This window comes from Octopus sinensis, linkage group LG18 (genome assembly GCF_006345805.1).
Source record: "Octopus sinensis linkage group LG18, ASM634580v1, whole genome shotgun sequence".
Classification (NCBI taxonomy): domain Eukaryota; kingdom Metazoa; phylum Mollusca; class Cephalopoda; order Octopoda; family Octopodidae; genus Octopus; species Octopus sinensis.
The window spans coordinates 54,831,094-54,845,921 of NC_043014.1; the positions used below are offsets into that span (position 1 = coordinate 54,831,094).

Genomic DNA, 14,828 nt, shown 5'->3' on the forward strand with positions numbered 1-14,828 from the left:
GCACCGCCTTTAGTCGAGCAAATCGACCCCGGGACTTATTCTTTGTAAGCCCAGTACTTATTCTATCAGTTTCTTTTGCCGAACCGCTAAGTGATGGGGACGTAAACACACCAGCATCGGTTGTCAAGCAATGCTAGGGAGACAAACACAGACACACAAATACATATATATATATATATATACATATATACAACAGGCTTCTTTCAGTTTCCGTCTACCAAATCCACTCACAAGGCATTGGTCAGCCCGGGGCTATAGCAGAAGACACTTACCCAAGGTGCCATGTGGTTGGTAAGCAAGCTACTTACCACACAGCCACTCCTGCGCCTATGTTCAAGTCTGAAAGATTGCTTGCAAACCCAAGGGATGCCAGTTTATGGCCCTTTGAAAGGAGGGAATCAACAGCAGCTCGAATTTAAATACTTTGTATATTGGGCCCAAATGTTTGACACAAGGCCAGAAATTCTGTGGGAAGGGGAGTAAGTTGATTGCACGAACCCCACGGCTCAACTGGTCCCTTTTTTTATTAAGCCCTAAAGAATGAAAGGTAAAGTTGATCTCAGCAAAATTTGGGTCCAGAACAGAAAGGCAGAAGAAATGTTCCTTGCGTTAATGATTCTGTCAGCTCACAGCATTAAATTACTTTGTGTGTGTGTGACCAGAAATGGCCTGAACTCTTTACATGAACACCACCCTGTACATAACTCCATGTCCCCCTACATGGCCTTGCTTTTTGCTTTTTGAGCCAAAAAATTAACTTAACTTAACATAACATATATTGGTATGTAGCTTGCTTACCAACCACATGGGCAAGTGTCTTCTACTATAGCCTGGGGCCAACCAAAGCCTTGTGAGTGGTTTGGTAGACGGAAACCGAAAGAAGCCCATCGTATATATAAGTGTGTGTATGTTTGTTTGTCTGTGTTTGTCTTCCCACCATCGCTTGACAACCTATGCTGGTGTGTTTACGTCCCCGTAACTTAGTGGTTCGGTAAAAGAGACAGATAGAATAAGTACTAGGCTTACAAAAGAATAAGTCCCGGGGTTGAGTTGCTCGACTAAAGGCGGTGCTCCAGCATGGCCACAGTCAAAATGACTGAAACAAGTAAAAGAGTAAAAGAATAAAAGAATATATGTGTATATATATATATATATATATGCGTGTGTGTGTGTTTGTCCCCCTAGCATTGCTTGACAACCGATGCTGGTGTGTTTATGTCCCCGTTACTTAGCGGTTCGGCAAAAGAGACTGATAGAATAAGTACTGGGCTTACAAAAGAATAAGTCCCGGGGTCGATTTGCTTGATTAAAGGCGGTGCTCCAGCATGGCCGCAGTCAAATGACTGAAACAAGTAAAAGAGTAAAAGAGTAAAGAGTAGTAGTAGTAAAACCACTACTTCCCCTGTAGTTGGGAAGCAAGCTACTTGAAACCCAGTCATGTCAGCACCTAAATTTCTCGACATAGTTTCCCTGAATTTAAAAAAAAGCCGGAAAAACAAAGTAGGTGGTCATGGCTAGAATGCCTTTGACCATAGGTCGATTGACACAGGCACAACAACAACAACAATGAAATGAGATGTTTGATGGGAGAACAGACTTTGTTTTACTTACTCAAATCCTCAATGGTCAACATTATTGTGTTGATTCGGTAGAGGTTATAGAAATGCACTTTCAGTGGGAGGTCAGCGCACTTTTTGTTCTGAGCCCTAAACAAATGGCCATGGGTCGGGTTCCCTTTTTCTATGAACTTGTGGTATAATCCTGAAAGCGAAAATGAAAACATGTATCACGACGGGTTCTGCTGACAATAGTAAAGAGAAGGAAACTGGAATGGTATGGCCAAGTTAGAAGAAGCTCCAGCTGGGAAGTGGAGAAAGGGCAAGGCAGGCCAATGAAACGATGGACTTGTGACCTCAAAGAGTGGACAGGCTTTGGTTTTACTGAGCCACAGAGGGCAGATCATTATCATCATTGTTCGACCGTGGTTAAGACAATGGAATTTACCATGCTACGCCAGACTTCACGGTCCATCATAGCATTGCGGAGGTCCTGTTGCTGGATGCCTGTATCCCTGGAGATTACATCAGGGTAGGAGAGTGTGCGCCCTCTGGTATTGCGAGTAGATGGCTTCCAGAGGAGAAGAGTAGAAATTGCCTCGTTTTCAGCTCTACAACAATGTCCAGCAAACTGGACTCTCCTACCTTTCACAAGAGATGACACAGGTGGTAGTTTCCCATATATTTGCATTTTGGTTGGATGGCGCTTCCACGAGAGATTTTGAGCTCTCATAAGGAGGCAAGTGTAGGTTCCATCCAACCGCCTCTCAAGCTTCTTTGATAACATGAGGGCAGAAGAAAACCAAGAGAAATAGGGAAGTTTGCTTGTGACATCATCAACAACCAATCATGCAGTCAAGGGATAAGTTAGGATAGGATTATCGAGAAGGGATTACAGGGAAAGCATTATAATCCAAGCTGTGCCCTTATGAAGCACCATCATTATCATCATCATCATCATCATTCCTGTTTTTATATCCGCTTTTCCATGCTTGCATGGATCAGATGGAATTTGTTGTGGCGGAATTTCTACAGCTGGATGCCCTTCCTGTTGCCAAGCCTCACCTGTTTCCAAAGAAGGCAATATTTTCCCCTGTCCAGACACGTTCTCACGGAATATGCAAAATGAATGACACATGATTTTCAGACAAGGAAATACAAACACACACACACACACACACCACCACCACCACCACCACCATCATCATCATCATTATTTAACATCTGTCTTCCATGCTGACCTTGTTTTGGACAGTTTGACAGCAAATGGCAAGGCTGGAGAGCTGCACCAGGCTCTACTCTCTGCTTTTGCATGACTTCTATGGCTGGACGCCGCCCTTCCTAATGCAAACCATTTCGCAGAATGTGCACAGGATGCTTTTTACATGGCACCAGCACCAGTGAGGTCACCAAGTAATTTATAAGTCAAAGGTCCCTCAACAGAAGCAGGGATGGGGCTTTAGATATTCGGTTCTTGGAGATAGGAGGCAAAAAAAAGGCAGAAGACTTGGTCAAATTCTGAGGATTTTTTAGGATTCAACAACAATAATGTCAGCAAATAATTAAGATATCCAATGGAAGAGAAGTGTGGCCATTGAAAAAATGTGTGTGTGTGTCTGTCTGTGCATGTACATGTGTGTATGAGTTTGTGCGTGCCTGTATATACATGTACAAGCATACAAGTGTTTGTATATGGGTGTATGCGTGTAGGTGTGTTGTGCATGTGAATGTATGTACACATGATGTCATTCAGTCTGTAATGAACCATCCATCCATTAGGATGAAGGTGAATATATGTCAATTTTTGCCCTGAAGAGATTTTTACCTCTTGAAATTCATAATGCAATTTTAATTGTAAAATATGAACGAAGGTAAGAAATTGAAACGTACGTAGGTGACATGAAATTGATTATTATATAAACAAATTGTTTTTTCTGTGTCTACACTATCCATTTACTTTATATATATATATATATATACAACTTATAAGTAAGAGCTAAAGAAAATTATTTCAATGCCAGTATGCTGATAACAGACTATTAAATCGTCAATTTCCACATATTATTTACCCGCTACAGAAAAAAACACGAAGAACTGAAATCGGGGAAGCTGGTCGATAGAATATTTTTAAAAAGTTCGTTATTTCTATATTGAATCAATTTCGGAATTAATCTCATAAAAGATTCTCTCCTCCTCAGACCATATATATGGTCTGCTGGTTCTGTTGCCAGAAAATGGTAGGGATTTGCTCTCCAGCTTGCAATATACCAGATGCTGGTTGTATCATTAATCAGCTTGAGGAAATCTGTCCACTTCAGGTTAAAAAATGTCCATTCCTATGGAACAGCCATGGTGAAGTGGTGACAAACATTACTTTTTCCTGTACAGTTTCTGCTTTCATCTCTGATAGAAATTTTATAACTAGCTGCTTGCTTGTGTGTGTGTGTGTACATATATATATATGTGTGTACACACACATACAAAACATATGAGTATTGTGTATGTGTGTGTGTGTGTATGCACATATATTTGTCTGAAGATCGATAATAATTCTCAATCCAAAATGAAAAAGTTCTAGAAAGTTCTTACTCTGCTGACAGTTTGGTCCGCTGTAGCCCTCCAAGCACTCTCCTGCACAGGTGCCATCGTTAGCAAAGTCACATTCCTTCAATTCCTTGCAATGGCATTGGTACTTCTGCTGTTTGCCAAATCTGTCGACATTTTTTTTGCATCCTTCTGTTGAAGACAAAACAAAATAGTGTCAGTGTATGTGTGCATATACACATGTCTGTGTGTGTATCATTATTATTATTATTATTATTATTATTATTATTATTATTATTATTATTATTGAGTGAAAGAGCGGTTCATGCCATCAAAGTGACACTGGGGTAAAATATACGAAGCCCAGTATACCCATCATGACTACCCGTCTGATAAGGGTACACCAGGCACATGCATCACAACCATATGTGCGTGACATGGTGATCTCATATCAAGATAAACAGCACATGACCTTGCAGGTGGGGCCCAGTTAGAATTTTCTTCAGGTTAAGTAGCCCATCCCACTCAAAAGGTCCCTGAATAAGGGTTGTTTAAGGATGTTGAAAGAACCATTCGTGTTTCCAGAGGTGAATTATTCAAACCCCAAAGAATCCCTCTCAACACATAGCTATGATGCTCCCCCACTACTTCTGCTCATGATCAGAGATGCACATATCGTCAGCCACCAAGGGACATGCTCAACTGGTTACGGTCAAACAACTGACAAGCAAATCTGTGGTATTGAGCAGAATATTTGCTGTAGCCCATCTTTTATACCAAGACAAAACAATGTATATGATAACACTTCCAATCAGTTAAGATCAGAAGCCATGAGAGCCAGTACCTGGTATTGCATCAGGGCATTTATTATTATTATTATTATTATTATTATTATTATTATTATTATTATTTATTATTATTATTATCATTATTAAGGTGGAAAGCTGGCAGGGTGGTTAGCATGCCGGACAAAATGCTAAGTGGTATTTGGTCTGCTGCTATGATCTGTGTTCAAATTCTACCAAGGTCGACTTTACCTTCCATCCTTTCGGGGCTGATAAATTAAGTGTCAGTGGGGTCGATGCAACCAACTAGTCCCCCCCCCCCCTAAATTCCTGGCCTTGTGCCTTTAGTAGAAAGAATTGTTATTATTATTATTATTCTACTTCTCAGAGCTCTCGGTCTTACTTGCGCTGCTTGATTCTGTTGTCAGGGGTCTCGCAGGGTCTCTTTCTGCAATTATAAGCTTTGGTACTTGGATGTTAACTTATCATGGAAGATACCCAACTTCCAAGTACCTGCACAGAAGCCAGTCAAGGTGGCGCTGGCGTCGGCCACGTTCGGATGGTGCTTTTTACGTGCCACCGGCGCAGGGATCACAACTACAATTTCCATTTTGCTCTGTCCAGGCTGTACTCTTCACACAGTCTCCAGTGAACAAACTTAGTCATGTTACCCTACCTCCTTTTGGAGTGCTTTGGGGCCAGCTTGCTGCACCCATTGCAATGTGTGAGATTGTTTCATTTTCATTGCTACACACCTTACAAAGAGACAATCCACAAAAATTCATCAAATCCACCTGATTCCATCCCATTCAAGTTTATACCCCTTACCTGGAATTCTGCTGCATGCCTCGAAGCAGGCCCCTTTTTTCTGGGGTGCATCTGTGACACAGTCTCCTGTGGCAATATTGCAATCAGCTGCACCTTTAAGTGAAAATAGAAAGAGGGATCGTGGTGAGAATCTTCTGGAATTGTGGTTTTAGTAACATTAGGATGAGAGAAAAGACATACACGCAATGAATAATGATAATGACCTTATGGTATAGACGCAGGAGTGGCTGTGTGGTAAGTAGCTTGCTAACCAACCACATGGTTCCGGGTTCAGTCCCACTGCGTGACATCTTGGGCAAGTGTCTTCTGCTATAGCCCCGGGCCGACCAAAGCCTTGTGAGTGGATTTGGTAGACGGAAACTGAAAGAAGCCCGTCGTATATATGTATTTATATATATATGTGTGTGTTTGTGTTTGTCCCCCCACCATTGCTTGACAACCGATGCTGGTGTGTTTATGACCCCGTCACTTAGCGGTTCGGCAAAAGAGACTGATAGAATAAGTACTGGGCTTACAAAAGAATAAGTCCCGGGGTCGATTTGCTTGACAAAAGGCGGTGCTCCAGCATGGCTGCAGTCAAAATGACTGAAACAAGTAAAAGAGTAAAAGAGAGAGTGCTACTCAGGTGCACCATAATTCCTCAGAAAAAGGAACCAAAACTGCAGGAACAGTATTCTTTCATTCTTTTATTACTTGTTTCGGTCAATTGACTGCAGCCATGCTGGAGCACCACCTTTAGTCGAGCAAATCGACCCCGGGACTTACACTTTGCAAGCCTAGCACTTATTCTATCGGTCTCTTTTGCCAAACTGCTAAGTTACAGGGGTGTGAACACACCAGTTGGTTGTCAGGTGACAAACACACACACACAGCATCAGTTGTTAGTTGTCGGAGCACTGCATCCTTCAACACTTCCATGCTTCCTGAGATTCGCCAACACTACACCTGATTTTCTCCCCTCCATATACACACAAAATCTTGTATCTGACTCATACATTGTTCGCTTCCCAGACATTTGTACATTACTGCATATGCTTTATACGCACTTTCTGACAAGTTGTGGTGCACCTGAGCACTGTATACAATAATTTCATTATTATTATTTTAACATATATATGAATGGCTTCTTTCAGTTTCCGCCTACCAACTCCACTCACCAGGCTTTGGTTGGCCCAAAGCTATAGTAGAAGACATTTGCCCAAGGTGCCATGCAGTGGGAATGAACCTGGAAGCATGTGGTTGGTGAGCAAGCTACTGACCACACAACCAAGCACAAGAAGTGAATTGTGAATGAGTCTACAAAAAAAATAATAAGTCATCTGGTGTATTGTTGGGGAATTTTAAGGAAGTTTTGAAGGAGGTGGTGTCCTGATACCTAACGACTGATGCAGGCAGTTTATTCCATGCTTCAGCGATTCTGTGCTTAAAACAATGTTTCCAAAAGTCCATGACTTTGCTTTGGCATAGGAACACTAATACCATGATGCTACAACTCAACAGACTTAGGCTTTAGAATAAAGGGCACAGAGCGAAATATTCATAAATCAATGACAAAATGACACCAACTTCAGTAGCTTACAGCAGTTTCTGCTGTTTCTGGGAAGCCAGGGGCTGCACCAGGCTCCAGTCTGATCTGGCAGAGTTTCTACAACTGGATGCCCTTCCTAACGCCAACCACCCCAAGAGTGTAGTGGGTGCTTTCTTTACGTGCCACCAGCACAGGTGCCAGGCGAGGCTACCCGTGTTGGTAACACGTAAAAAAGCACCCACTACACTCTTGGGGTGGTTGGCGTTAGGAAGGGCATCCAGCTGTAGAAACTCTGCCAAATCAGACTGGAGCCTGGTGCAGCCTCCATGGCTTACCAGACCCCGGTCGAACCGTCCAACCCATGCTAGCATGGAAAATGGCCGTTAAACGATGATGATGATATATATATACACACACCCACGCACATATATATGTATATTTATCTATTTATCTGTATATATATACAAATAATATATAAATATATGCATATATACATACATATATGTACATACCTACATATATATGTATATATGCACATGCATATATGGGTAGAGGATATCAAAAGAAAGTTGAACAGAATGAGAAACGGAAACAAAAACAAAAACATAGAAACAAACTTTTTTTTCAAACGAGAAAAACAAACAGAGAAATGAGACATACAACATAAAGAATATTCCCCTTCATCGAATATATATATATATACATACACACACACACACACACACACACACACACACATAACCCGTGCTAGTGCAGAAAACGGACGTTAAACGATAATGATGATGATGATGATGATATATATGTCCCACTGCATGGCACCTTGGGCAAGTGTCTTCTGCTATAGCCCCGGGCCGACCAATGCCTTGTGAATGGATTTGGTAGATGGAAACTGAAAGAAGCCTGTCGTATATATGTATATATATATGTGTGTGTGCGTTTGCGTGTCTGTGTTTGTCCCCCTAGCATTGCTTGACAACCGATGCTGGTGTGTTTACGTCCCCATCACTTAGCGGTTCGGCAAAAGAGACCGATAGAATAAGTACTGGGCTTACAAAGAATAAGTCCCGGGGTCAACTTGCTCGACTAAAGGCGGTGCTCCAGCATGGCCGCAGTCAAATGACTGAAACAAGTAAAAGAGTATACACACACACGCACACACACATATATATATATATATATATACATATACACACATGCATACACATACACGCACACACACATACACAGAGTGGGGAGAGAGAGAGAGAGACAGAGAGAGGAAGTATAAACATAAATTAGTGCAGACTCTCTCTATATGCATATCAGTGCTGAAGCGACAACTGGCTGGCTGGCTTGTTGGCTGTGAATGAATTGAAGTTGACTGCTAGCTTTTGTGGGTCAATCACTCTGTAAAGCTGTGCGTGGGCCTGGAATTGCTGGTGCAGCAATCATAGGTGGCCGTGGAGGGCAGACTTTCGACTTGTTGCTGCTGAGGGCTGGGACTTGACCAATCTTGGTCCAGTCAGGGAGATGGGGAAGGGGCCAGATGCAGAAAGGCCTGAAATTCCCAAAGACCCCAGGAGCATCATTGAGGATGCATCCTACAACATCTGGGAGATGTATCGTGGAACTATACGTGTGTCTGAGTGCATACACCACCACACACGCATATATACATATGTACCTACATATATAAACAAGTATGTTGGGGGAAACAGGAAAAATGGAACTCGAAATATGAGATATATTTTTATTAATACTTAGCAGAAGCAACAGAGCGACTCAAGGTCCATTCATTGGCACTTTTACCAAAGTTTGGTAAGTGCCAATGCACGAAACTCTCCGACCTGGAGTCACTCTGTTACTTCTGCTACTAAATATTAATATATATGTATGTGTGTGTGTGAATGTATATATGTATATATATGTATGTGTGTGTGTGTGTATATGAATGTATGCACATACAGGGGAGAGAAAGAGAAAGGATTATAGAATGGAAGAGAGATGTCAGATGAATGGAAGCAGACAGAAATGGTGAGGAAGAGAGATGGGACAGGCGACATAGTCAAAAAGCAGGACAAAGGCAAGTTTCTTCCTCCGGAAAAGACAGAGAGACAGACAGACAGACAGGCAATCAGGCAGGCAGAGAGAGTTGACAGAGATCATATTTTGGGGTTTATTCCCACTGCAGGGACCTGAGACAAGTGTTTTTTTTACTGAAGCCTTGGTTTAACAAATATCCTTTGTATGGGGCTTATGAAAAGTAGGGGGTCTCAGCAGTCACATTGATTTTGCATTCAGGGAGCCAAAGAGGCGTTCACGACAATTTGACAGACATCATCATCATTATCATCATCATCATTTAACGCCCGCCTTCCACGCTGGCATGGAGGGGGGGGCGGATCACGAGGGCCGGCCGGCCAGGCAGAAGCCCGAACCTGACTTCTGTGATTGTTTTGGCAGGGTTTTTGCAGCGGGTGCCCTTCCTAACACCATCCACTCAGCAGAGGTGGTCTCTTAAAAAAAAAAAAAAACTAATAGCAGCACATAAAAACTTACATTGTGGTTATTAAATAATGTGTGTGTGTGTGTTACAGCATTAAGAGATTTTTAACTCTTATTTCTAGCAATGTAGGTGGTCTGGGCCCCTTAGTCATACTTAATGTTTAAATGTTTTCTTTAGGGTATTACGTTGCACCTAGCTGTATGTATTGGTTTTTAGTACATATATATACTCTTTCACTCTTTCACTTGTTTCAGTCATTTGACTGCGGCCATGCTGGAGCACCGCCTTTAATCGAGCAACTCGACCCCGGGACTTATTCTTTTGTAAGCCCAGTACTTATTCTATCGGTCTCTTTTGCCGAACCGCTAAGTAACGGGAACGTAAACACACCAGCATCGGTTGTCAAGCAATGCTAGGGGGACAAACACAGACACACAAACACACACACATACACACATATATATATACATATATACAACGGGCTTCTTTCAGTTTCCGTCTACCAAATCCACTCACAAGGCATTGGTCGGCCCGGGGCTATAGCAGAAGACACTTGCCCAAGATGCCACGCAGTGGGACTGAACCCGGAACCATGTGGTTAGTAAGCAAGCTACTTACCACACAGCCACTCCTGCGCCTATATATATATATCTGTAAACGTAATATGTGACAATTATTCGGTAGCCGAGATAAAACTCCGAGTTTCGGATGCTGAGGTGGGAAATTTACAGAGCGAATGTTCAAAAGATGACCAAACAAAAAATTAGAAAAAAAAAATCATGATAAATACCTGCTATATTTGTGGGTCCATTCCAACCAACCATAAATATTCCAACAGCAAAGAACATCAGTGCAGATGTAGTTGCCATGGTAATTAAATAATTTAATGCTTATCCCCTTTTTTTTTTTTTTCTTGTTTTGTTATTTTTCTCTTTCTTTGGCCCCTGGATTTCTCTAATTTGGTTCGACTCCAGTAAGAACCTCCAAGATCTTATTTTCCAATCTCGTTTTCCAGTTTCAGAGGATTTTCAAGCAGGGTCCTTGATCCCAGCTTCAATACATTCCACTAAATTTCAAATTGTTTCCGCTCTTCTTTCAACCTTACACATAAACATTACAATTTATCTTTATATAAATTTATATACAAACATATATAAACAACATTTGTTTCACAAAATGACGCCTGGAGTCTCTTGAATACAATTAATGTAGCAAATATCCTACATGAATCCGTTCCTTCAGTATTGTGTATTTCTCAGGGATCTGCTTTCAAAGGGTGAGCTTTCAAAAGCTTTGAAGCTGCTCCTGTTTGCAACTTTGCTGTTCTCCAAAGGCGTGGCTAACGCTAGCTAAAAACTCAGTCATTTGCAAAAAATTTACATAAAAATAATTAAGCAAATATAAATATCTATTTGATCAAAATGTAAGAACTTGTGTAGCACACCCAGTCTCGATACTTTTGCTTCATCACACCGTTATCTAATATGACAATCTTAGCAATTTTGAGATTCTTCAACAAAATAAATAAATAAATAACTAAATAGTTCAAGATTCTTCCAAAATTTGATTGGCGTCGGTTCTGGGCTTTTTTAAAAAAAAAATTTCAAAATCCAAATTTGTTGGTGCTGCAGATGATAGATGCTTTGGCAAGATGAGATCCTTCGTGATATCTAGTTCTGCTAGTGTGAGTCAAAATTTTTGAATTCTAACCATGTGAAAAAAAGACAGAAGCCAAGTTTAAAAAGCTAAGACAAACAAACAAGAAAAAAAGTGTGGATGGCAGAGATCTGAGTTGAGAGGAGGAGGAGGAAGGGGAGGGGGATGAAGAGGAGGAGGAGGATTTTGGTGTCAAGTTGAAACACTTGAGGACTTCTAAAAGGAAACCTTCCACTTCTTTTCTTTTCTTTTTAGCTTTAACCCGTTAAAGTGGGGTCACCGAATATCTATATGGCGGTGTGGGGTGAGGTGGGGGGTGATAAAGCTGATTCTTGTAACATACGTGGGGTGGGGAGGGGGTGGGTCAAGGCTTCAGTTGTCTATTCTCTACATTCCTTCACAAAAGAAAACAAATATACATGCAGTGAATGTAATGGCATTTAATTTAGCATGCGTGTACGTATATACATGTGTGCATGTATGAGTGCATATGTGTGTGTGTGTGTGTGTATGTATGCATGTGTGTGTGTGTGTGAGGATCTATATTTTTCTGCAGTGTATTCAACTAGGTGGGTGTGTCTACCAATTACAATAATTACAATTATAATAAACATTAATGTCTAAGTATGTACAAGATCTGACATTATATCACTTGTACTTATTTTATCAATGAATAGATGCCAGCGCCGCCTGGCCGATGTCAGCACTGCCTTGACTGGCCTCTGTGCCGGTGGCACGTTAAAAGCACCAACCAATCGTGGCCGATGCCAGACTCCCCTGGCACCTGTGCAGGTGGCACGTAAAAAGCACCCACTACACTCGCGGAGTGGTTGGCATTAGGAAGGGCATCCAGCCGTAGAAACATTGCCAGATCAGGCTGGAGCCTGGTGCAGCCCCTGGCTTCCCAGACCCCGGTTGAACCGTCCAACCTGTGCTACCGCGGAAAACGGATGATGATGATGATGATGAATAGAATCAATAAAGCTATGTGGGGGGGGGGGAATAATCCCCGACATGTTTGAGGCTTCTCATGTGTACCACTGGACATAAAGGGTCACAAATAAATAATGGTTCACAGAGGGGGGACCTCCATGGACTGTATATATATATATATATATTGAGTGAGGGCGCGTGGCTTAGTGGTTAGGGCATTCGGCTCATGATCGTAAGGTTGTGAGTTCGATTCCCGGCGACGCGTTGTGTCCTTGAGCAAGACACTTTATTTCACGTTGCTCCAGTCCACTCAGCTGGCAAAAATGAGTTGTACTTGTATTTCAAAGGGTCAGCCTTGTCACTCTCTGTGTCACGCTGATTATCCCCGAGAACTACGTTAAGGGTACACGTGTCTGTGGAATGCTCAGCCATTTGCACGTTAATTTCACGAGCAGGCTGTTCCGTTGATCGTATCAGCTGGGACCCTCGTCGTTGTAACCGGCGGAGTCTTTAATATATATATATATATGTATATATATATATATATATATATATATATATATATATATATATATATATATATATATATATATATACACTTACACGGCGGCAGTGATGCTGGTGATTGTTGTTGTTGCTGTAGTTATAGAGATTTATGGTAGTAAACGCATCACTCCACACATATATCTATGAACAGAGACGGACATTAAAGAGTCGTTTTATTTCTACTTGTCAGAGAGGATTATTATTCACGAAAAAGGAAAGAAAAGTTTTGAAATTTCCCAAAATATACATTCAGAAAGGATTTTTCAGGTGAGAACTTTTACTGAATAACTTTTTGTTACTCTTTGAACAAAGTTTATACTGAAATCATTTTGTGTTTAACTAAAAAAGCATAACTTTGAAGAAATTGAAAAAAAAAAAAATTACTTGAATTGAAATCTTTTACGAGTTTAATTTAAAAATACATAGATTTTAAGAAATTGTTGCTCTTACTACGATATTATACCTTAGAATTAATTATTGTGAATATCAGTGCCCCAAAATAATGAATCACTACCGAAAAAGAGAACTGAAGCAATCATTGCTGAATTTCCAATCTGATTCATCTAATAATGCTAAGCAGAAGAGAATTGCAAACGAAGTTTCGCAGCTCAAGAGAGGCCTTGCAAAGTCTTTGACACCATCATTGGATGATCTAGGACAGGTCGACTGCCAACCAGTGCAGCCAGATCTAGCAAAGTTTGATCCAAAATTTTATGGAAATCAGAGGCGTGACTTTTCGTCAAGCTGGTATACTGGTCTTCCATGGTTAGAGTATTCTCTTTCAAAGAAAGCCTTGTTTTTCTTTTGCTTGTCGGCACTTTAATACTTCTGCTTAAGTTGTTTTATTAAAAACGGATATTCTAATTGGCATCATGCACAAGAAAAAAAACAGAGGTTTAAATAAGTGCGCAAACTCTGCATCCCATATCCAAGCTATGGTAACATGGAAGGAACGGCAACAGTGTTTATCCACAACAACATCCGTGTCTTCAATCTTGCCAAATGATCAGTTGAGCAAAAACCGTTCTTATATCAGTTCCATTGTTGATATTACTCTTTTTACTCTTTTACTTGTTTCAGTCATTTGACTGCAGCCATGCTGGAGCACCGCTTTTAATCGAGCAACTCGACCCCGGGACTTATTCTTTTTTTTGTAAGCCCAGTACTTATTCTATCGGTCTCTTTTGCCAAACCGCTAAGTAACAGGGACATAAACACACCAGCATTGGTTGTCAAGCAATGCTAGGGGGACAAACACAGACACACAAAGACACACACGCATATATATGCAACGGGCTTCTTTCAGTTTCCGTCTACCAAATCCACTCACAAGGCTTTGGTCGGCCCGAGGCTATAGTAGAAGACACTTGCCCAAGGTACCACGCAGTGGGACTGAACCCGGAACCATGTGGTTGGTTAGCAAGCTACTTACCACACAGCCATTCCTGCGCCTATTGTTCATTTTCTTTGTGCAAACGAATTGCCTTTTTGAAGAGACACAGTCGGATATAAGGGAGCTCAGCAACCCAATGAGGTTTTCCAGTATGTCTTTGATTATCCCAAGGTTAACATGTGGTGTGGACTCCTACATGATCGTATTGTCAGCCCTTTTATGTTTGCAGAAATACGGGGCAAATACGGGGGCTAATTACTTGGACATGCTAGAAATTTGTGTGTTCCCTCAAATTGCAGACATGAAAATAGAAAAGGGAATAAATGTATGTTTATTTATTTGTTGTGCAAGATTTTTTATGTGAAGTCGTGTCTTGAAACAGATATTGTTATATTTCTGAATGGTCGTTTTGCCAGTTTAGCCAATAAAAACACACACACTATATATTTGGTGTTATTTTGCTTCAGTGTTATTTATTTTTTTACATTAATCTTAATCTTATTTCGGCCAGAGTTCTTTCGTCACACTCCTGTGACCGCATCAGTGGTCCTTTGCTTTCTTCTTTCTTATTTGT

General features: G+C 41.1%; 1 protein-coding gene across 1 annotated transcript in view; it reads right to left on the minus strand.

The window, feature by feature from the left end:
- LOC115221729 (multiple epidermal growth factor-like domains protein 11) overlaps positions 1 to 11,490 on the minus strand; it is a 35,111-nt gene extending 23,621 nt beyond the window's left edge. The window contains exons 1-4 of the mRNA XM_029791941.2: positions 10,517 to 11,490; positions 5,714 to 5,806; positions 4,146 to 4,292; positions 1,612 to 1,761 (exon numbers count right to left, since the gene is read on the minus strand). Coding sequence (XP_029647801.1) covers positions 1,612 to 1,761; positions 4,146 to 4,292; positions 5,714 to 5,806; positions 10,517 to 10,595 — 469 coding nt within the window. The 5' untranslated portion in view covers positions 10,596 to 11,490. The remainder of the gene's footprint in view (positions 1 to 1,611; positions 1,762 to 4,145; positions 4,293 to 5,713; positions 5,807 to 10,516) is intronic.
- Positions 11,491 to 14,828: the final 3,338 nt, after the last annotated feature.